Source organism: Castor canadensis, chromosome 15, assembly GCF_047511655.1.
Source record: "Castor canadensis chromosome 15, mCasCan1.hap1v2, whole genome shotgun sequence".
NCBI lineage: Eukaryota > Metazoa > Chordata > Mammalia > Rodentia > Castoridae > Castor > Castor canadensis.
The window spans coordinates 3,500,967-3,524,545 of record NC_133400.1 but is presented as its reverse complement, the minus strand read 5'-3'; the positions used below and the strand labels follow the sequence as shown (position 1 = coordinate 3,524,545).

The 23,579-nt window shown below is 56.8% G+C and overlaps 1 protein-coding gene and 1 long non-coding RNA gene across 5 annotated transcripts in view; both read left to right on the top strand.

Moving 5' to 3' along the window:
* The window catches only part of Gse1 (Gse1 coiled-coil protein), a 361,804-nt gene that overhangs the window by 109,106 nt on the left and 229,119 nt on the right, over nt 1-23,579 (top strand). For all 4 annotated transcript variants that reach the window (XM_074055530.1, XM_074055529.1, XM_074055528.1 and 1 more), the window contains exon 2: nt 21,807-21,987. In XM_074055530.1, coding sequence (XP_073911631.1) covers nt 21,807-21,987 — 181 coding nt within the window. The remainder of the gene's footprint in view (nt 1-21,806; nt 21,988-23,579) is intronic.
* LOC141417179 (uncharacterized) lies at nt 5,474-7,263 on the top strand. Its single transcript, XR_012441766.1, has 3 exons — nt 5,474-6,150; nt 6,775-6,870; nt 6,986-7,263. It is a non-coding gene; the product is annotated as an uncharacterized lncRNA (long non-coding RNA).

Genomic DNA, 23,579 nt, shown 5'->3' with positions numbered 1-23,579 from the left:
TGTACAGGTGCCAATGGCCAGCAGCTCCGGGTGCTGCCAGGCTCAGGTATGGCTCTGTGGTCCTCTAGGGCCTCGTACCCAGCCCTCAACACTCTGCAACACAAGTGTCATCGTCTCCACTTCACGTTCAAGTCACTGCAGGTCACAAAGTGACCTTGTGGGGATTGGACACCAACGAGTCTGAATCAAAGACGTAAGTCCCGTTCTGCTGTCACCAATGCCCAAAATAGCTACAGAGGGTCAGCAGGACAGAGCGCCACTGTTTGCTGCTCCTCAGCATTTGTGGCTTGCAGAGGAGACAGAGCCACGGAGATGGCTTGAGGGCCAAGTCCAGGTTAGCTTGGGCTCCAGGCACCAAATCCCAACAAGGCCGCGTGGCCTACAAGGTGGGTTTTACTCTGTCTCTGAGTGGGAGACCAGTTTGGGAGACCAGCAGCGCTCAGTGTCAAAGGTCAGCAACTGGGAACCTTCTGATGGTTGGTGGAGAACACAGGTGGTAGTTTAGGGTCCCCGCCCATTTCTGCTGCCCTGAGGAGAGGTCACAGGCGCTGGGGGCCCTAAGGAAGTGTCAGGTTGAACTAACTTTGTGAAAAGGAAGATTCGTGTTCCCGGGGAGGAGGGAACAGGCCTGCTTGGAGAAGGGGTGTTCGCCGGGTGGATGGCGGGGGGTGTGCTGTGGTGGCTTGAGGGAGATGTGTGACATGGGGCCTGAAACGGGTGACCCCAATCAGAGGGTGTTTGCAGTGGGAACCTGCCAACTCCCAGAGGCCCTGCCCTGTGACTTTTCCCACCCTGGTTCTGGCTGGGCTAAGGCAGAGGGCACAGAGGGTGGTTTGAGGGCTCACGGTGTCCAAGATCTCATCCTGTGCTGACCCGTACATGGGGTGGGTCATGTGTGACTGTCCCATGTCTGCTTTTCCTCTACCCTACAAAGTGACACAAAGATGCTTGCTGTCTGGCCCAGCACTCCACAGCTTCCAAGGGCAGCAAGGCTGTGACCTGAGATCTACACAGGAGTGTTGTCCTGTCACCTGCTCTGTGCCACTCAATTGCTTGTCACATGAACGCACACCCACAAGGTGGCTAGAATCAAAAAGACGACAGTAGCAAGTGTTGGCGAGGACACAGGCAAATTGAGCCCCCACAATGCTGGCAAGAATTTAGGATGGTGCAGCTTCCCTGGAAAACGTCTGGCTGTCCCTCAGATGCCTACACAGAGTCATCAGGTGACCGGGCACTTCCTCTCCTGGTGCGTGCCCAAGAGAAAGAAAACATTAGTCCCTACACAGGCTTGAGTGCAAATGTCCCCGGCACCATTTGTCACAAAGCCAAAAAGCAGAACAGCACAGACATCCCCCAGCCGAAGAACGGGAGACCAATAAGCGATAGCCCGGCAGTGGACATGACCGGCCACTGGCGGAGCAGAGCAGCAAGGCGCGCCCATGGGGTGAGCCCAGAAGTGCGAAGCCAGCCTGGAGGGCCGGGTGAGGTACAGCTGTGTTGCCATGAAACGTCCAGGACAGGCAGGTCCACAGGACAGAGAGCACCTGGTGGCCACCAGGGCCAGGGATGGGGGTGACTATTGACAGGGGTGGCTTTTGTCCAGGGTGATGGCGCCATCCTGGAATGGGGCAGTGGAGATAGGTGCTCAGCATTGTGGGGGTACGTTGGGGTGTTCATGGTGGGGACAGGTTTGGGAGCAGACATGCTGGGGGGTACGTTGGAGAGAGACATGTTGGAGGTGCGTTGGGGGACGTTGTAACGGTACGTGTGGAGATGCATCGTGAGGTGTCTACGCGCAGCTGAGGGTGACACTTTAAATGCCGCGTTTCACGCTGTGTAAATTCTGTCTCAATTTTTGAAAAAGCCGTGGTGGCCAGGGTGGGCGGGCGGGCTTTGATCCTGGGCTGCTTGGTGGAGCGTCCCAGGCCACTTTTGAACTCAGGAGTATTAACAAGTTCTCACAGCTTCGTGACCATGGTTTTCAAACAGAAACTGTCCGGCGATCTGAGAAACTGACTTTCAAGTCAGTTTTTAAAACATACATAGGAAGATTTTTACAGGGTTAGAAAAGTGGCCGATGGTTTATACACAGCAATATCTTTTATAGGAAAGAATGTACTTCCCTGAAATCAGGGCCCATCCTGCTTGCTAGGACAGAGGCCTACGGTAGCCCCTGGGGAGGGCAAACAAGGACCAAGGGTTGAGAGTGAAGACTCTGGAGCGCCCAGCTTGGTTTAAATCCCAGTTTTACCTCTTCTTGGCTGTGTGACCTCAAGCAAGTTGCTTAACATCTCTGTTCTTCAATTGCTTCATCTGTACAATGGAAATGATAGGGTTTAGTGTTAAAACAGCATCTGGAGGTCAGGATGGACTTACTGTGTGGTCAGTGATGGAGCCTGGGACCAGCAAGTGTCCGTGGCACCTACTGTGCCTAGAGGCTGTGGGGTCCCTGCTTGAGTCTCCAGTCATCTGTCACTGTGTGGCAAACCACCCAAGTGCAGCAGCATAAGTCAGCAGCCATTGCTCTGTTCATAGATCCACGGTCAGGGTGACGCTGGAGGAGCCCCGTTCCAAGATGGCACACCCACTGCAGGTGGCTGACAAGTTGGCTCTGGTCTCCTGGTGCCCTCCACAAAGTCCTCTCCCCAGGCAGCATGGGCATGCTGACAGCATGGCGCCTGGGATGCGAGACCAATGTGCCCAGACAGAGGTGGGCAGAAGCTGTGTGGCTGGACCCAGGCCCCGAAGTCACACAGCACCCACCGCTGCCACCAGACAGGTCCAAAGCCCTCCTCCGCCAGGGTCAAGGGAGGGGACAGCCTGGAAGTTTCTGGAAGTGCGTGTGGGTAGGGATTTCTGGAAAGATTGACCAGGTACGTGTTGTGTTCTTACTTTTCTTTGGACCTAGAGGGTCAGGGCTGGATGACTGTGGTGGTTCCCCGACCCTTGCCACAGGCCCAGAGGAACAAAAGCAAGGTCTGTGACCCCACAGAGTCATGCTTGCGGATGTGGCTAGTGGAGAGGGCGTCTCTCTCAGGTTTCATATCGCAGCTCTGGGGAGGAGAGGTGGCTGTGTTTACCATTGTCCCTGCCCCACGGTTGCCTGGCACAGGTCCCTGGCCACACCTGTGACCACAGCCAAGGTCACCCAGACCCTCAACCTCCCTTTTCCTGCTGACTTCACAGTCCTGTATGCAGTAAGTGCTCGATATATACTCGGTGGTCATAGCTGAGGGATGGCCAGCTGGCCTGGGTCCTGCAGACTGGGGTAGGACACAGGATAGCAGAGCACTGCCCAGCCAGTGGCTGCAGGTTTCCTCCTCCGAGCAGAACCCCAGGAGGGGAAGGGGCTGGGATGGGGTGCATTGGTGGGAGGGGAGCCTCCAGCCTCCTCCTGAGGCTACAGGAAGAGGCAGCCGAGCAGATAAAGGCCCAGCGGGAAGGAGGAGGTTGCTTGCCCACAAAGGAAGCCGAGGCTCTTCTCTCTCTCTCTCTCTCTCTCTCTCTCTCTCTCTCTGAGCTCTCCACCCCTTGCAAGCTGGCAGACGCCTGTTCTCTGTGCTCCAAATGGGTGGGAGGAGCCTCTGCTTCCCCAGCAACTCCAAGGCAGAGTCATTTATTTAAAAGGAAAAAAAAAAACCATGTTCTAGAATATTCCCCTCAGAGTAAGGTCCTGCTCTGGGCCTGTCAGGGACTGCAGTGGGGGAGGAGGGGGACAGAAGGCCTCACCTTCCTCAGTGGGAGATCAGCTGGATCCCTGGGCCTCCTGCATTGAAGTGGTCAGATGGGGACTGAGCTCTCCCAGCCGTCCCCACTGGGCAGGAGGAGCCCAGGGCTGAGGCTGCCGGGGTGCAGACACTGCCCTGGGCTGGAGCCCTCACCCTTCCCTTAGGGCAGGCGAGAGGCCCTGGGTGGTCAGAGGCACGGTCACCTGCCCATATTTCCTCCTGGCCTGGAGTCTCTGGCACCTGCACGTTTAACCTGTGACCTCTGCCCTCTGCCCTGCATGCCCCCAGCTCCCTGGCTCCAGGGTAAGAGTGGCTGCCTAGCACCAGTCCAGGGCTGGTTGAGCCCCCGCACCATTCGGCAGTGGGGAAGGCCTGAACGCTGCACCTTGCTTTGTCCACCTGTGAGATGGCCCAGCCCTGCCTGGCCTAGGACCACTGCATGACACTATGGAGGTGCTGGCCTCCACAGGGCCCCAAGTCCCCTGCTCCTCGGCTCCCCGGCGACACTGTGGGTGTGGCAGAGCCAAGGATGGCCGGGCCCCCACCGGGGCTACTGGAGCAGGAGAACAAGACACAGCCCCCCCTTCCCACACCAGGCCTGGCTCTGTGGGCACCCAGACCCCTGCAGAAGCGAGGTGTTGGAAGGAGCCCTGGGGGCGCCGCAGGGCCTGGCAGGGCAGGAGCGGTTGTCTGTGCCAAGCCTCATTAAGCCCCCCTCAGAGGGATTAGGCTGGAGCCAGCCTGCCAGGCCTGGGCTCAGTTATTAGAGGCTCCGCACAAGGTAAACACCAGGCGCTTCCTTTCAAAGCCGCACCTGCTAATTAGAGGGCAAGGAACTCATTAAAACAGTAACTCCAGGGACTGCCTGGGAAGGAGGCTGGGGGTGGGGCAGGGGCGCCGTGGGGACAGCCCGGGCAGAAGCATCGCTCCGGAAAGAGGACAGGGAGGCAGGTGCAAGACCTCCAGGAAGGCCCCACGGCTTCTTCCCTTCTCTTCTCCAGCAAAGGTGTCCTGTCCGGTGCTCTGCAGTCTCCCTGTGGGGCTGAGCTCTTCCCGGTGACAGGAGGATGGGGCAAAGCCGGGCTGACAAAAGACCCGCTGGCAGTGGAGCAAAGGGTCAGTTGTCCATGTCCTGATCCCCAGAGCCTGTGCCTGTCCCTCCCATAACAAAGGGACCCGGTGGCACCATTCAGTTGATTAAGTTCGGGCCTTGAGCTAAGAGAGGGTACGAGAGGGGATGGAGGGGTCGCTACAAATATAGAACAGGACACGCGGTCACAGGGAGGTGAGAAGGGGCCACAGCCAAGGGACATGGGCAGCCTCCAGAAGCTGACAGATTCTCCCAGCCAGCCCAGCTGACTCCTTCACTTCAGCCCGGGGAGGCCCCCAGGACTGCGAGTGCACAGATGTGGGTTGCTTTGAGCCTCTAAGGTTGTGGTGGGGGTCGCAGCAGCCCCTGGGCAGCATGCACCTCGGAGGGTCACCTGGAGGGAGGCCTCCAGATCCAGGGATGCGCGTGGGCTCTGCGTGGACCCCTAGGAGCTTCTGCAGTCTTTTCTGCCTGCTGAAAATGTTGCCTAATTAAATTGTTTGTGACACCTGTCTGGATCCAAACTCAGCACCCTTCCTCAGGGTTCTCCTCCCCTCCTTGGCAAAGGTCAGGGGTCAAGGTGTCCTGGAGGCCTAGAGCCAGCTTTTCAGGTCTTCACTGATTTCCCCTCCTCCTTTCCTGCCCCCCTGTCGCCCAGTTTGGTTGGTTTCTGGAAGTCTGCTGGCAAGTGGGAATTTTCTTGTCTCTCCATATAGCCCCAGGCACAATGGAACCAGAACTGTTACTGGCTCACATTTCAGAGCCTGGCCTTGGGCAAGATTTAATCCAAATCACCCTGTTTGGAGCTAGACCAAGTTCATGACCTGCTGTGTGGCCTTAGGCAAGACACCTAGCCTCTCTGAGCTCAGGCTCTCACCTGAAAAACGGAGCTGTTTCCCATCTTTACAGTTCCATGAGACGTGGGGTTCCATGAAACTTGGGGTTCCATGAGACATGGGTCTGAGCCATTTAAAGAGCACACCAGGCCCTGGGCCCTCTGAGGAAAGGGTGTGTGGCCCCCCGTCACCTTTATGGAGACTGCCCCTGGCGGCTCCCTGCTCCAGGAGGAGCTTCAAGTTGCAGGACCAGCTTGGCTACCTCTGAGGTTTCTCAGCTGCTCTGTTCCCTCCAGGCGTCTTCAGGACCATACGGGGCGCACATCGGGACTGTCCGCCTCAGGATCAACTCAGGGAAGGGCCCCCGACTCACAGGACTAAGAGGACACACACTTAGAGGAGGAAGCCGTCGCCACTGGCCACGGGACGGCCGTGCTCCGTCAGCCTGGAGTGTGCTCCTCCCTAGTCACACTGACCAAGTCCGGTAAAGCAGGTGCTTCCGACACCCTGTACCCCTTTCTTTCTGCTGCTCTGGGAACTGCACTCAGGACCTCACATACCTGCCCTAAGCCCACACCCCAACCCTTCTTACTCTTCTTAATTCAACCTCCAGCCCCCTACAAAATAAGGACTGATGTCGTCCCTCATTCCAGATGGTGCAGCAGAGGCTCAGAGAGGGGAAGTGATTTGCTCGAGGTCACACAGTGGGATCCACAGCCAGCCACACTGGGCCTGAAGCTGCCTGTCTTGATTAATACAATTTACCTCTTGCCATGTGTCCCCTCCCCTCCTCTCCTCCCAGCAAGCAGGACCGGACCAGGAAGCCAGGCTCTGGTGTTGACTGTGACATTTCTTTCTCCCCCTGCTTAGTTTGCACCGGCAGCACAGGCACAGGCACAGGCACAGGGACAGGGACAGGGATAGGGGTTTTTCCCACACTGGGTTTGCTGTGGTCTCCTGCCTGGAAACCTGATTCTGCCCACTTGGGCTGAGGGCCTCGATGCAGCCTTGGAAGGGTCTGTGTGCCCCACACTGTCCCACCCTGCTGTGTGTTCATCTGGTGCCTTTGCAGGGCGTCCGTGCCAGGCGCTCAGCTGTTGCCCGCTCCTCCCTGCAGGGGGCGCTCGAGGGACACAGGTGGCATCTGGCCTGTCACCTGGCGACCACTTCTCATCGTCCACATTCTCCTTTGCTTCTGCAGCCTAGGCATCAGGTGGGCATGAGATGGGGGTGTATCACAAGGGACACCTGGGGGGCTGCTGGGCTCAAAGTGCACAGGGGTCCTCAGAAGGCAAGCCACTGTCACTTGACAGTTTCTCCTTCCTCAGGGAAGCTTCAGCCCTGTGCTAAGTCCCCACCAGATTAATCCAGCTGCACCCAGGTTATCCAGAACAAATCTCCCTCGCTGAAAGTCAGCTGACCTTGGATTTGAGTCACATCTGCAAATCCTGCCAGCCTCCCCGAGAATAGGTAACAGAGTACCGGAGGTGGGGGTGGCAGGGCTTGCCAGCCAAGACCACCAGCCTCTGGCCCCACCTCTCCAAACCCCCTCTCTCTGCCCATCCTGCTGGGCTATGTCTCCCCCACTGTGCACCCCTCACCCCCCTAGAACTTCTGGGTGCTTAGAGCAGTGCACAAAGCCAGCAGCACCAGAAGCTTTGTGGCCTGGGCCTCAGTTTCCTCCTCTGCACCAGGGGACAATAATTTGCCACCTATTGATGGCTGTCTAGGCTGCTGCAGATCTAGCACTGACTTGGGTCCTTTCTCCTTGGGACCCTGCTCCTGAGGACCTGGCTTCCAGCTGCTTCCCACCAACTCCCCAGACTTCTCTTGGTACTACTCCTGGGGTGTCCTTCAGCCTAGAGCAGTGGCACCAACAACTCTGGGATACCTGTGAGGTGTCGGGGGAAGCTGCAAGCCAGGCTAGTGCCTGGCTCCCCTTGTCCCCACACAGCTGGGCAAAGTGTGGAGTCCCCACCCCTCCTGGGTGGACCTTTTGGGCCCTGACCACAAATGACAGCTTCAGGGAAGAGGAAAGGAAAGCAAGAACGCTGTGTCCATTTTACAGTTGGGAAACCCAAGGCCCAAAGGAGCAGGTGCATTGCCCAGGCCTCCGAGTGGCTGGGCCAGTTTGGGAACAGCTGGATGCCCTCGAGACCCCGTGGAACTTCCCTGCATCCCCAGGTGTCCTGTAAAGAGCCTCCAGCATGCAGCTTGACTGGCACAGGGGTGATTTCCACACACCAGGGGCCAGGGCCACCTCGCCTCCCTCCCTAAGCTGTACAAGGAGAGAACCAGGGCAAGACTCAAGTACTGAGCAAGGTGGAACTCTGGCCCTCCTGGGAGCCCAGGATCTCTGCACAGTGACAGCATGGGGCAAGGAGACTGTGCTGCGCAGGTGAGGACCTGGGGCCTCATGGGACCCACTTGTTCCCTTCCTTTTGTAGGAACCCAGGACGGCCAGACACTTCTGGATGGCTCGGTACGGTCCGGCAGCACCAGAGTCCATTGCTCTGATGAGCTCCCATTGGTGCTTCTGCTGGCCTGCACCACTGCAGCAGTGTTTGTGGACCAGCTGCTGGATTCTTTAGCCTTTGTTTTTTTCATTTGCTTATTCATTCAACAATCCTGAAGTAAGCCTGGCACTGAGCCACGGGGCTGACAAGAGTTTGTTCTAGGAGCTCCCTGCCTGAGCGTGAGGCTGTAAACTTTTTTTTTTTTTTTTTTGGTGGTACTAAGGTTTGAACTCAGGCCCTTTTTGTGTTGGTTATTTTTTAGATAGGGTTTTGCCTTTCATTTCCAGGCCAACCTGGACCACAATTCTCCCCATGTAGCTGGATGACAGGTATATGCTATTGCACCCAGCCATTGGTTGAGATGGGGTTTTTAAGGACTTTTTGCCTGGGCTGGCCTCAAACTGCAATCCTCCCAATCTCCACCTCTGAGTAGCTAGGATCAGAGTAAAGATGTGGAACATGGCTGGCAGGGCAGTGCCAAAGTCCCTCCCACCTGGAGCCTTGGAATGCACAGGGCGGGCTCTGTGTCACCTCCTATGGGATGCCGGTCCTGCCCTCCTCTCTGTTCCCTGCACTGAGTTCTCCCTACTCTGTGTCTGACTGGCTTCATCATGTCTCCCTCTCCTCTAGTCCACTGTAAACTGCTTACCCTCCCTTGGACAATGGGACCTCTGAAACCCGCCCCCCTCTGACTTTCTGGGCTGTTCTGAGGGGACAGTTTTTTTTTTTGTATGTCTGTTTGTTTTGGTGGGACTGGGGTTTGAACTCAGGGCTTTGCACTTGCAGATCAGGCACTCTACCTCTTGAGCCACACCTCCAGTCCACTTGCTCTGGTTGTTTTGGAGATGGGATCTTGCGAACTATTTGACCTGGCTAGCCTCAAATCACAATCCTCCCAATCTCAGTCTCCCAGGTAGCTAGGATTACACACAGGAGCCACCAGCACTCAGCTCCGAGGAGGCAGTTTTGCTCAGCACAGGCTGAGGACGACAGTCTCAGTGCAGAGCAGGCCCTCTGTGACCCAAGGCAGCTGACTTTCCACCTTTGTGCCTCGGTCTCCTCCTCCACAAAGTGGGCGCGTAAAAGCACCTACCTGGTGGATGTGTTGGCCAGACCAGGCAAGTTAAGATGTGTAAAGCATTTGAACAGCCACTGTCTGGCTCGTTGTGGTGACTAAATAATTTAAGTGACATTAAATAAATATCTTCAGGGACGGCAGGCAGGAGAAATAAAACCAGCAGGGGTTCATCTAGCCGCTGCTACAGGCCAGGTGTTCTCATAAGGGATGTGGGTGCCTCATTACAGCCATTTCACAGAGGAGGAAGCTGGGGCCCAGAGAGGCTCAGGAACCTCCCCAGAGCCACACAGCCCATAGTGACGGGGGCAGTACCTGCACAAGGGAGCTGCTCCCACTGCCTCATTAGTGTTGCCTGAGAAAGGAACGGGCACACGGTGCAGAGCCCAGCTGGGCGTGTTGGCACTGGGCAGGTGTGCCAGGTGTCTTTGCTTCCCAGAGCTGTGGTGGGCAGAATCAGCGCCACGTCACCCCAGGCCTCCCAGCTGCTGTCCCCCGACTTTCACGCCCGGAGGGGTGTCGGCTGGCTGTGGGGGCCTTGTGCTAACCCTGTGCTAGTTTGCAAGTGGCTCCCCGCAGGCCTGTGCTAGAACCCTGTGGGCACCGGTGCAGGCTGACTGACTGTCATAGCCGGCAAGGGACGGCTCTTGCCTCCCGCTCATCTTCTCAAGCTGAGGCCTGTTCACAGCTCCCACAGTTTTTCTGAGCCAATGCCCAGCAGTGCAGATCAGCCTGACATGGCTCTGCCGTGCCCTTTCTGGAAGCTTCCATTCCCTTTTTCCCCTGTCCACTCACCCAGGACTCACTTCAGCCAATTATCCCCTTTGGGTCTTTTCAGGGAAGGCAAGAGGGAAAAGAGACAAAAATTGCTGCTGCCTTCCAGGGTTGGATGCCTCCTCCTGCCTCAGCTTCCCAAGTACTGAGCTGACAGGTGTGGCCACCGCACCTGGCTTAGGTTCTGCCACTGTGTCTTGAGACAATGTCACGAGGCCGTGCGCTCACTTGCATTTCTGATGCCTTTCTTCTTGGCCTGTGGGCCCAAGAGGGTGGCTGTCCCTGTCCTAACATCTGTCTTCCTCCACCTGTCATGTCCAGAATGCTCACTGGGACACTGCCTGGCCTGGTCACAGCCTGATCAACACTTTAACGTTAATGCACGGGTTTGTCTTATGGTTAACCTGCCCCCAGCCCCCATCCTGGCACAATCTGGGCACCCACGAGAGCCCTGGGAGGTCTGGGGAGCCTCATCTCATAGATAAGGAAACAGATTGTCCTCGTCACTGAACAGTGACACACAAGTGCTCAGGACTGGTGCACGTGCTGTTCCTAGTTAGGGTTCTGGGATGATAGAGGTGTTTCTGGGTCCCAGCCGAGGGCTTCCCTGGGATGGGGGCAAAGGAGCCGGAGCGTGACTGTTGGGTGGGCCCTGCCCATGATCACACGGGGTCACGCAGCCCTCCGGCCCGAGCCGTCCCCTCTGGAACATGGTGGTGATGACGAGTCTCTGCCTCGGGCCACTGGGAGGATGAAGTGAGCTCAAATTCACGAGGGCACTTGGGGTCAGGCAGCACCCACCAGACGCTGTGCCAGTGTTGGTGACGATTTTATTAGGCTGGAGCCTTCTCACTAGCTGGAGATGATGGCACCATGGGCCGAACACACCGTTGTTTCTAACTTCCGTGACCCTCTCCCCCGAGCTGCATGTTTTAACGAGTGAGTCACACGAGGCCATGGACATCTAGGAAGCAGGGCCTCAAGGTGGCAGCTGGCGGCTGCGTCACTGACCTGGCTGCAAATGCCTCCGTGGTCTTGGCCCCTGACCAACCCAGTGTCCAGGACACCCTGGAGCTCTCCAGGGCTTGTGGCACTGGCTGCCTGAGTCCCCTGCCGTGGATAGCTGAGCTGGTGAGGTGTTCAGCTCTCCTGCCCATCATTGCCAGCTCCCTGGCACCCTGGGGCCACCAAGCAGACATGACAATACCCATGAGGCTGTTTGCCACAGCTGTCACCCGGTTTCCCCTGCCTGTGATGAGAGCCCTGCCCTGCGTTAATCCACATTACAGCCAGTGCATCCTGACGCGTGTTCGTAAAGGGTATAATTTCTATCAACTTCAATTAGAGCTATTTTTACTTTTGTCACCCTGAAGAACGTCCCCACGGCTCAGCTGCCATTTTTCACCGCTACACCCCTGGCAAGGGCTGGGAGAAAAATTAATAGTCTAGTGATCACTTAGCTAATGCTGTCAGAGCTTGATAAACCGACTGCCCTGGGTGACGCTCGGTGCCTTCCACAGTAATTATGTCACATCCGCCCGCCACGGGCAGGGACCCTCTGTGGGGCCAGGGTCGAGCTGAGCCCTGCAGAGCACAGGGTGGGGACCTCACAGCCCCTCTGGAGCCTTTCTTACAACCTGCTGGGTTGGGTCCCCCATCCTCGGGGTGTACGTGACAAGAAATCTGTGTCTGCGTAATTCAGAGTGCACCGGGGTAGGCGTCTGTCTTTTGGCTGTGTGATGTTCAGGAGGTTGACAGCCCCCTCTGGACCCTATCTGAATGGAGAACACACCTTAAGGGTTAGCTGTTAATAAGCTGTTGGGGGAATCAAAGGAGGTGGGGGCGAGGAGGGGAGAACACTATGCTACAATAGAGGGGGTGAGGGCGATGAAGGGTAAAGCCAGGTGCAGGCCCTAAGGACAGGAGGAGGGGACAGGGTGATGAGGACAGAAGCAGCAGCTGAGCCTGCACAGGGGCTGAAACTCCCTGGGGCTGAGCACGGGTGCTCACACACGCATGCACACACATACACACGTGTGCACGTGCATGCACACAGCACATGTGTGCACACTGTGTACAAGTGCACGCACACAAGCAGACGTGTGTGCACAGACATGCACACACGTGTGCACAAGTGTGAGCCAAACCAGAAAGTCTGAGCCCTGAGCATGACATGTCACTGCTGTGCTCTGTGTGTGGCCTGGCATGTGCTGTGAGCCGTGTGGTGTCATGGTGGGGTACGCGGATGGGCACTGTCTCTGCTTGTGACACATGTACAGGTCACTGTACATGTGTCCCAACCGTTAAAAGTTAAACCCAAAGCCAGATCTCACCTCTTTGGCTCGGAGCAGGTGAGCACTACCAGGGCCCCAGCTCACTCCAGGTGAGAGCCAGAGTCCTCCAAATGGGGCCCGTTACTGCCTTGGCTCTTCCCTCTGCATGACCACCTGCTACTCCTCAGGCCCAGCCAGGTGCACTCCTGCCACAGGGCCTTTGCACTGGCTGCCCCCCCAGGCCTGCATGCATGTGGTTCCTCCCGTAACTCAGAGAAGTCTCCACCATGTGCTGTGCAGGGCCTGGGGCTGCAGGGTGCTGTTCAGAGAGGCTGATGGCCTGGGATACAAGACCTATACCTCGTGTGTGTGTGGCACTGGGACATGGCAGTGGGAAGGACCACATCCATCTCTGCTTAGTAAGGGACCAGGGGACAGAGCCCAAGAGGAGGAAAGTCCAGGAGGTCCTCGCCATGGAGGCCAAGAACATTTCAGGGTGAGCCTTGTGGGCCCTTGACGGTAGCTGACTGGCAGACCCGCACCGCTCTCGCCAACCCCGCACTGAGCCTGGCCTGCCCGGAGCCTGGTCCGTCTTCCAGCCCACAGCTCTTCCTCAAAGCCTCCACTGAGACAGTTGCTCAGAAGGCAGGGGTGGCAGGAGGGAGGGACCGTCACTGGGCCGTGTTCACAGACCTCACATCTGCTGAGTTACCCTGTGAAGCCCCAGCTGGGCAGTAGCCACCCAGGACACAGACAGCGCCATTGTCCCCAAGGCCTTGGGAGGTGGAGCGCCTCCCCTGTAGGCACAAGGCTCACAGGGGAGGAGCTGGTCTTGAATCAGGCAGGGGGCTTCGGGGTCTGCTTGCCCAGCCTCTTCAGGACGCGGTCCCTACAGCCTGGGTGGAGGAGGTGGGGAGCCATTGTGCCTAAGCGTATTGCTGTGCCTCACACCTCTGTTCCCTGAAGGTTCATCAGGAGATTTTGGTAACATAGTGGTTGCAGGGGTCCCACCATCACCACTTCTCCCAGCTTGGCTCCTCTTCACACAGGCCCCTCCCGACGGAGCCTTCTTCTTAACCAGGTGAATTTGGGGGGTACCTGGTGCTCATAGGTACCTGCCACCACTTCAGCCCCCAGGCCTTTTTGCTGCTTCTAGAACAGGGACCAGCAAATTGGGGCCTGTGGGCCACTTCCACCTGTTTTTGTGTGGCCCCTGAGCTATTTCACATTTTTAAATGGTTGACAAAAAAAACAAAAGGGAAGGACAGTATTTTGCCATGTCTGAAAATTATACATAATTTAAATTGCAGTGTCTGTAAATAAAGTTTTATTGGAACAGCCATGTGTTTCATTTACTTTGATGCTGTTTAGGTGCTACAAGGGCAAAGCCCAATAGTTGCAACAATCACCCCATGGCCTGGAAAGCTGGAAATACGTCTGGCCCTGTAAGAAGCACTTTGCAACACGTTCCTGCCTCAGGGCCATTGAACTTGCTGCCCTTGGACTCTGAGCCCGTCTCCCAGGGGCCTCCCTTGAGTCTTGGCATAGATGTCCTCTACTCAGTGAAGCCCACTGAAAACTCCATCTCCACCCCACCCTGTCCCCCGTGGTTTATCTTTATGGCACTTCTACCACCCACCAACACTCATGTTCAGGTCAGAGTGCTTTTTGTCCCCAGCCGGACATCAGCTCCTTATGGGTGGGATGCTTCTCTCTCCTAGGCACAGTGCCTGGCACAGAGTAGGTGCTCAATAAATGTTAGCTGGGTGGATGGATGGATGAACAGATGGACATACAATTGGGTGGATGGGTGGACAGGTGGGTGGATAGACACACAGGTGGGTGGATAGATGGACAGGTGGATCATGGATGGATGGACAGGTGGACGGATAGATGGGAGGCTGGTTAGGTAGGTGGGTGGTAGATATGAGAGCGTGACAGAGGTGTGGATGAAAAGCTGGCTTAAGTCAAACCATATGACTCCTGAATGCCCCTGGAGGAGTCAGGGCCTGGGTGAAGGGGCCCAGCAGGAAGAGTGGTGTTTTGAACATCCCTGGGCCCAGGTGTGGCTCCCTGCAGGCCTGGCTGTGCTGAGACAGCAGCAGGCACCTGTCTCCCCTCGAGGCAGTAGGCAGTAGCTCCCCAGTGCTGGGAGAGGGGCCCTCTAGGAGAACCGGACACTGGGCAGTGGCCCTGTCTGCAGTTGGTGGTCCCTCTACATCCACTCGGCCTGGGCTGCCACTCTTCTAAGGAATGTCACCTCCCTCCCCTTCCACAGACGCCCGATGACTGTGGCTGCTGGAAGGAGAACAAGGCTGCGTGACCTCTGCCATTTTGTTTCTCTCAGCCTCGGTTTCCCCACGTGTAACAATGGTTGGTTATACACTCCACCTGGCCTGCTAGGCAGAATCATCACAGAGGGCCCAGGGGTGGCTTTGTGCACACTCTGCCTATTGTCTGGGGGGCTTGAAGTCAGACACAAGACCATCTTGTATTTTGAGTCCTGGGTCCTGTGTCCACTCAGACTTCTACTGTCCTCAAGGCTCCTTCCCACCCACGACTGAACCCACGGGGAAGGAAGAGACCCCCAGCTGCAGCACCCCCCACCCGCCCTGAGCTCCCCCACCCCAGCCGGAGCGCTGCAGCCGGAGCGCCCCTAATTGCTGTCACAGATGTGACCTCCCCCGCGTGCTCAATTAGCCCCTGATTACTCATTTGCCGGGTGCTGTGTGTATTCCATATCTAATAACTTTCCAATTACACCCGGTCGCCGCGCACACGTAATAACCCTTTAGTCGTCTGCTTATCGGGGACTCTGCGTTCAGCAGCTCCAATCTCCCTACCGGAGCCTTATCACTGCCTTTATTGCGGTATTTGGAGTTCTCTGCCTGCCGTCAGGGAGCCATTACAGGGAATTAAGGGGCGTGAAGTGCTGGTTTTCAGCCTCTGATGCACCACCTTGCCGTGCAGAACAAATCCCACTGGCGCTGCTTGAACACAATGTCTTTGCAGGTGGCCTTGGTGTAGGCCACTGTCAGGCGGAAAAGGGGGCAGGCAGGCTCCTGTGGCAGGGCTGACCTGTGTGTAACCCCTTCCTGCCCCTCTGGCAGCTGATCCCCATCCTGTGGGGACCTACATGTCCCAAGAAGGGGGCCGAGGCCCCTTGGCAGCCTGGAAGGTGCTGTGCCCACTGCCCTGGCTGACCAGTAAGGGATCGAGGGAGGCCTCTCTTCTCCCTGAGCCTGGCTTCTTGCCTGTGCCTGGCTTCTCCTTGGGGCAGGGGGAGGGTGGCGCTGTTCTTTTGTGCTGTCAGCGCTGGCGTCTGTCCCTCTTGCGTTTGTGTGTTCCTTGTCTCGTTTTCTTGGCCCCTCTGGATGCAAATCAGCCAGAGTCAGTCAGCAAACCTCCCCACTACCTCCTTCCAACAGCACAATCCTGCCAGCCCCGCACTGCGGCCGGGTCCTGTGTTGGCGCTGCACATGACAGTCTGAGCCTTGGCCTCTGCTAGCATTTAGTGAGCACCTACTGTGTTCTGGGTGCTGTTCAGGGATCTGGAAAGTGGCAGAAGACACCATCTGACCTGGATTCTCAGCCCTGACCTTGACTGGCTGAGCTACCTTGGGTAGCTGATTTGGTTTCTCTGTGCCTTGGCTTCCTCCTCTGCTGTGGGGGATTTGCAATGAGTGAGTGCCAGGCACTCAGCTGGCACCGGGCACACAGTTGGTGCTCAGTGAGTCCAGGGCAGGCATTGCCAGCCATGCTCCCAGAGGCTAACAGGGAGTCCCGAACTTGCCTGGTCATTCCGGGTCACATTTGTTTTGCTCAAGACCAACTGGGCCGGCTTCCTGGAGTGCATCTGGAGCTGCTGTGGAAGACAGAGTTGGGGGTACAGCCGTCCTGGCATCAGTCTGCTCTGAGCATGTGCCCCACATCGACTTTGGGGACCCTGGACCGTCATGGGGCTCCAGACAGCAGCCTAGGGAGGGGTCCATGCTGGCCGAAGATGAGACTTAAGGGGACAGATCCGCAAGAGGGGCACTAGACAGCCTCCCATGGCCAAAGCTGTGAAGCCTCCTTAGCATTTGGGCTGCATGGTGCCCTTGACCCCCGTTCCTGACCTTACACCCTCTGTCCACGAGGTCAGCTTCTGGTTCCTGAGCACCTGGGCCAGTCCAGTGCTGCAGCAGAACTAACTCCTCAGATCCCCCATCATCGCTCTCAGAAGAGGAAAGTAAGGCCTAGAAAGGTGGAGCCACTGTGCTGAGGTCCCCTGAGGTCTCCCAGCTGGCGGGAGCAGCCCGGACCCGGCACAAGGGAGGCTGGGAGATGGGGGCTGGGTGGGTACCTGGAGGGGAGGAAGGGACCTGCCCAGCGGCCTCTGAGCCATCATGAGTTCTTAAAGTGAAGCATGACGGTTTGTTTGCCATGGCATGGACAGACCCAGAAAAAATGATGCAACAGAAAAGGCCACCAGTGACCTCATCCCTCTCGTGAAATGCCCCGAAGAGGCAACTCAAAGGCAGGAAGAGGATCAGAGTTTGGGCAGGGTGGAGAGATGGCAGGGGCTGCTTTCTTTCTGGGGTGATCAGAATGTTTTCATGGACTGAGGTGACAGTTGCACAACACTACAAATGTGCCAAACACCATAGAATCGCACAATTTAAATAAATGAGCTTGCACTGGGCTCAAGCCTTAGGACTGCAAGAAGAAAAAAATGGTAAATGTATGAATTGTACTGTGTGTGGATTATATCTCACTAAATCTTTTAAAAAAACAGATCAGAGGTTTCCAGATTTACAGACCTCATGGACTAACAAAATTAAGAAAATAAAACTGGGTTCTGACTGAGAGCACTATAGTGCACACCTGCAATCCCAGCTACTCAGGAGATGGAGATCGGAAGGATCACGGTTCGAGGCCAGCTTGGACAAAAAGTTACCAAGCCCTCCATCTCCACCAGGTATGGTGGTGACACCTGTCATGATATTAGTTACACGGGAGACGTTAAAAGGAGAATTGTGGTCCAAACCAAAAAGCAAGACCCTACCTGAAAAATATCTGAAGCACAAAGAGCAGGTGGAGTGGCTCAAATGGTAGAGTACCTGCCTACAAGTGTGAGGCCCTGAGTTCAAACCCCAGTACCACCAAAAATAAATACATAAAACTGTCCTGACAAAGCACACACGGGCCTGTGCATTTTCCCCTTTGCAGTGGGGATATGATGACTGTCCCCTGAATTTACCTAGGGTCATTTTTTTCAGAGACGGCAGAGTTGCTTGGAGTAGCATGGAATTCTAGATTTCATCAGGGTGGTGGGGGAGGGCTGCAAGTCACCATTTGTTTTTGAGAGCCCTGGGAATGTCCCCTCTTGGCCCTTCCCCACCAGCTGACTATGGGGTCAAAGCCGGTGGCTGCCGTCGAAGGAAACAGGAGACGGTGGCATTAGTTTAGCCAGCCATTCACAGTCAGGTCTGTGGGGCCCCTTAGACAGCTCTGAGGTGTGGTGATTTCCAGGGTCCCCAAGGAAGGGGACAACTCAACATATGTCCCAGGCAGGCCCAGGCCTAACAGTACTTTAAATGAAGACAGACCTCAGCCTGGGCCTCCTGGTGCTGGCAGAGGGAAGGTCCAGTGAACATGGTGGTTCGGGGCCTGCTTTCTGTTAGTCAGGAATTGCCGTAAACTTGGCCAAGGAGGGTGAGAGAGGGCTGCTCTTCGCTTCTGTTTGCATCCACCCTCCATGGGGTGCTTAGCACAAGATAATTGTAACTACAAAACCATGTGCCCGGCCCATTAGCGGTGGAGGAGCTCCCCCGGAGTCCTGGGCAGCCGTGGACAAGGAAGGGGAGAGATGCCCGAACTCCCCACAAATGTCCAAGTGGCGGGAGGACCTCACAGAGGATGACTTCAGCTGGTCCCGTGATTCAGGCACACATGGCTTGGCAGGCAGCAGTGCAGGGGCCTTGATAACACAGCCGGATGCTGTTCCAGAGCCTCTCTGGTTAGATTAGTTACCCACTAGCTGCTCCCAGCAAACCATGCTGCTTGGTACACAGCTCCGAGGGGACTTCCGCTCTGAGCCTCAGCAGGTTCCATCTTCTTCCCGAGGCTCGACCGGGAAGAACCTGAGCCAAATGCACTTGGGCGTGTTCAGGACCACCCGAGGGCTGTTGGACCCGTTCAGGTTCAAGTTTTCCTGGGGATGTGTGCTTCTGGCTCTCTGGGGTCCATCCCAGGAGGGCGCTGTGGGGCACAGGGTAGCTGTGTTAACTCGGGAAGGACAGCCAGGCGTCTCCAAGTAGCTATACCACTGCATTGTCCCCATCGTCTGAGCGTGGGTTTGAACTAGCTGCTGACACTTCGTAATCAAGAGAACGCAGCTTTGAAAAGAGGGCACCCAGCTGCTTCTTGAAGAGTCAGATCTGTGAGACGGGGCTGGCATCTTCAGCCCAGCACCTGCTGGTTCTGAGAAGGACTGAGTCTCCGCAGCATTGTGGGTTCGCCACCCTCATTTACAGTTCGCCCTCTCTCCCTGCCTGTGACTCCTTGAGGAAGGGCAGGTGCCTGTCCCAGCTCCATCACTGCAGTGTAGAGCTGGAGGCCTGCTGCAGGGTCGGGAACCGCATTTGTGCAACCACTTCCTGTACAGTCCTGCCCCTGGTATCTTGCTTAGGCTGTCTCCCGTGCCTGGAATGCTGCTCTCCTGTCCCCCTCCGTTCCAAATCCTACTTCCCGGGAGGCCTTAATCAAATTCCACCTGCTCCATGAAACCCACCTGGATTGCCCTTCTCTGTCCTGGGGGGCCACCCATTCCCAAACACTTGCAGTACTGCCATCTGCACCCGGCTCCCCCATGATCTTCTCGCTTGCCATCTGCTGTTCTCCAGTGAAAAATCATCCTCCCACCCCGTTGTTTCATAAGCCAACTGAGGTCACAGACAACTGTTTGAGTTCAAAGCCCTCTGCTGCCAATTATTGGACAAGCTCAGACGGTCACTGTGCCAGCTTCCTGCCCGGGGGCAGTGGGAGGGATGACCTGAAGTCTGTGTAAAGGCTCGGGCGGGCACTAGGCACACAGTAAGTGCTAGGTAAAGGGGACGACTTTCTCCTTTGTTCTTTGCTGGACCCGAGCTGAGCACAGTGGGGGGTCCCACCAGGGAGGGACATGTTTACCATCTCCTGTCCTCATGTCCAAAGCCCCTTCCTGGGAGCCCTGTCCATCCCTGTGAGGTGTTTGCAGCTGCTGTCACCCAGTGGGCCCCTGGTCCCCCCACTGCAGGAGGAAAAGCAGGACATAGGTGGGAGTCAAGGCAGGACTGGCATGGCCTTCCTCCGCCTCCCTCCACCCTGTCCCCAGGGCTTGCATGAGCACACTGCCCGGTTTGACCCCATAAAACTGTGGCAGTGGGAGTCTCTGGGGTGGCTGGACAATGTCCTGTGACCCGTCACGGACACACGGCAGCCCCCCCACGCCTGCTTTTCTTGAGCGTCACTCTGGCAGGATTTTCTGTGATGATTCAGGGCAAGGCTGTGGGATGGCCAAGTCCTGCAGGGTAGGACTCACCTCTGTCTGGGGCTCTGGGGTCCCCGCCATGCTGACGCGCCAACTCCCCCCACCCCATCCCTGAGTGAGAGAATGAGTGAAGTGATCTGGCTCCAGCCGAAGCCACCAGCACGCTGTGGGATTTGAGGGGGCTGCGGTCAGGACTGTGTCACCATATGGATCCTATAAATTAAAGCATTCCAGGAAATGCACAGTAAATTTCTCTGTCTCTCGCCTACGGGGCTGGTGAAGTCTGTGCTCGCCTGAGGATTTCTGAGCCATCCATCTCACTTAGGGGTTTTGCACTTTGGTTTTATGGCACTAATCTGAGTGAGAGAGAGGGAGGGAGGGAGGGAGGGAGGGAGGGAAAAAGGGAAAGAGCATAAAGCTGCTTTTCAACAGCCACACCATCCCTGTGACTTGTAATAGGGGACAGGAGGGTCACCAGCCCCCAGTCCTTGCCTACCAGGGCTGACATGAGCTATCTAAGCACTGAAACTCAGCTGTTCACCTGGGCCTCAGAAGCCCAGGGCTGACCCCACCTTGTGACCTCAGGTTCTTCCTATTGCTCCCTTCTGAGCCTGTTTCTGCAGCCTCGGAAAGGATGGGACAGCAGGAATAGCTGGTGACAGAGACAGCGTAGGGTGAGGGACAGCTGGGAGCTGGGGTGAGTCGTAGGGTCAGAGCTTCCATGTGAGATGATGAGAAAGCACTGGGGGTGGATGGGGTGACAGTGGCATAGCTTGTGACTGTGCCAAGGACTGGGCACTTAAAAATGGTCAACCTGGTGACGAGCTGCTATATTTTATCACAGTTTTTTTCTTGTGCTGAGGACAGAATCCAGAGCTCGCACGTGCTAGGCAGCATCCCCAGTTACCACAATTTTTTTAACAATACAAGGAAGGTGGGGGCTGCAGTTAGCCCTTGTGTTGGGGATGGCCTGGAGCTAGTTATCACCAAGTCCATGCAGAGGTGAGTAATGGCAGTTTCCCTCATCGTCCTCACTGCCCCCCTTGGGGCCACAAAGCCCAGGGAACTGGCAGAGCCTGACTCAGCCCATCCTACTGGTCCAGCTGGATCCTCTATAGTCCTGGGTGACCACATGGTTGGCTGGGTGACTATGTAGGGGTTAGGTGTCCTGACAGGGCTTGGATAGCCATGTGGGGGCTAAGTGATCATGTACAGGCTGAGTGTCCTGGTGGTGGCTGGTGGCCCCGTGGGAGGGGGCTGTACCAGCAGGATGGGTCTTTGCAACTCCACAGAGATGCACTGAGGTCAGGGTTGCCTGGTTCCCAGGGGCCTACCACGCCTGTGCTCCCCTTGAGTCTTTTTTTTTTTTTTTTTTTTTTTGCAGTACTGGGGCTTGAACTCAGGGCCTACGCCTTGAGTCACTCCACAAGCCCTTTTCTTTCCTTCTGTGTCCTTTTTACCACCCTCAGCAAGAGGAGGGAACTTGCCTAGGCCTCACAGCTGGTCATAGCAGAACTGAGGCCTGAAGCTGGTCTCCCATCCCAGGACACCCCAAACTTGCAGGGTGCAGCTGAAATACATTGGGGGCAGCTGTCCCGAACCGAGTACCAGGGCCCAGGGAACACTGGGCAACGGAGCCAGGATGGATTTCAATCTTACAGTCCCCAAGGGACAGACCAAGGCCCACCCCCAGCTCTGTCTTGAATCCTCGTCAGCTGGCCACTGCTTGAGGCTGGGGACGGGGCAGGGGAGTTCTGGGGTAGGTCTGTCAAGTGATGCGCTTGCAGAGGTCCAGCATCCAGTCTGGTGTTCCTGGGTGAGGAAGACACAGTGGCCTCACTGGGGACCTGCTCCGCCACTGCCCATTGAACTGAAGCCCTGACCACCAAGGCCAGACCCTGGCAAGGGAGGAATGACACCCAGAACCAACAGCCCCTTTTCTCTGGCACCTGCAATGACTATGGCCAGGCTCACCGCCTCTACCTTCTTCCGTTGCAGGTCACATCTGCATCTCTGGAGACGTCTGTGGCCATCCACCCTCCAGCCCGGGAACCCGAGCTGCGGCCAGGCCTTCCCATGGAGAACCTGCCCAGGGGCCCCAGGACTGCCCAGGAGTCACAGCCAGCATCACGCCAGCCGAGCGGCCGGGACAGGGACGGACCAGACCTCACCGGCACAGGTAGACCAGTTCTTTGCATCCGTCTCAGTGCTGAGCCAGGCCTGAGCTACCCGAGGGTCTGGGGCTCCGAGGCCCAGTTCAGACACCAGACTCGGTTCTAACTCATGTCCTCCACATCCTAGGATCTGGGTCCCCTTCCTGGGGTGTGAACTTTTATTTTCACACGCCTCTAGATCCCAAATTGTAGCTTAATCAGATCCTCTCCCACCCAGGATTCACTGTGTCTGCGGTCTGCTGTGTTTCTGTCTACACTACACTGTCTACATCAATTCACTTTTAGAAACACTGTCACGAGGCCCCACCAGCCTCCAGGGGTTGGGTTTTGGTTTTTGAATGTGATTGTGCCAGGTCCTGGGCACACCTGCAGGCTTCCCTCAGAATAGGCTGGAAGGAATAAGAACATTCACTGGGAGTGCTGCCCAGGCCACTCCAAGGCAGTCCGCTTGTGCCCACTCCACCTTGGCACCCTCGTATGTCTCGTGTTGCCGTCCATCTGTGTGGTTGCACTTCCTCACCAAGGCCTGGTGGACAGGGCCGTCCTCCTCAGTCCATCAGCCCCACATGGCATTGGACCCAGGCTGGGAGGTGGTGGCCTTATGGCTCCTTCCTGGGACCCCAGGAGGCTTCTGGGAGCACCCCTTGGGCAAACCTTCTGTCAGCAAGACTGTCGTAAAGGCAGCCACAAGGAACCCTGGGCATTTCCTGGCTCTGTGCTGTTCCCTGGGGAGAGTGGAGACTTGAGGCCCCAACCCAGTCTCAGAGAGGACAGTGGCCCAAGGCACAGCTCATTAGAAAACAGGATGAATGTGGGGCCAGGAGGAGGCCACAGGCAGGCCAGGAAGTGACGGGTGGGGTCACAGGCAGCTGGTTTGCCCCTTGTTCTCCTCCAGCCCCGGACTTTGATCTGGGATGTCCATCTTGGGGCAACCCCAATGCCTATCTCTTTTTCTCTGTGACATGGATGCTGGCCGAGGGAAAGGACTGGGCCTTAGGCCAGGGACAGACCTGGCTGACCAGAAGATTCTGGGCCTCAGAGCTGCTGAGGGGTCTACAGATGCTTGCAAGGGGAACAGGGTAGCCAGGCAACCCAGGGGACCGTCCCTCCCCTCTGGCATCCACCCAGCATGCTCAACCTTGGACAGTGCATTCCTGACCCCATGCGTCTGAGAGTGGGGAGTGAGGGTCCTCGGAGCGTAACCGTGGGGTCTTCTCAGTGAAGTTACCGGGTCAGCAGTGTTGGCGCTAACATGAAATTCCTGCCCCTCAGGTGATATTCAGACCTGGTAGTGGATCTGGGCCAAGTTCACACCCACCCTTCACTGAGGACATCCCCAGGGGCAACCGGCAGAGGAGGGTGTCACAAAGACAAGCTGCACCCCGCTAGCTGCCCGCAGGCCTGTCCTGGGTGCCTGCGTCTAACCCTGGGCCCTCAGAGCCTCCAGACACTTCCTTGTAGGCCCAAGGCCTGGGTCTCTCTCCTGTGAAGGACAAGGAGGAGGCAGCCCAGAGCCCTCGCCCTTCCCTCTGTCCCTTCGGGCAGAGCTCAGCCCATGGCTCATCTGCAGGGCCCCTGCAGAGAGGACTGGCCAGAG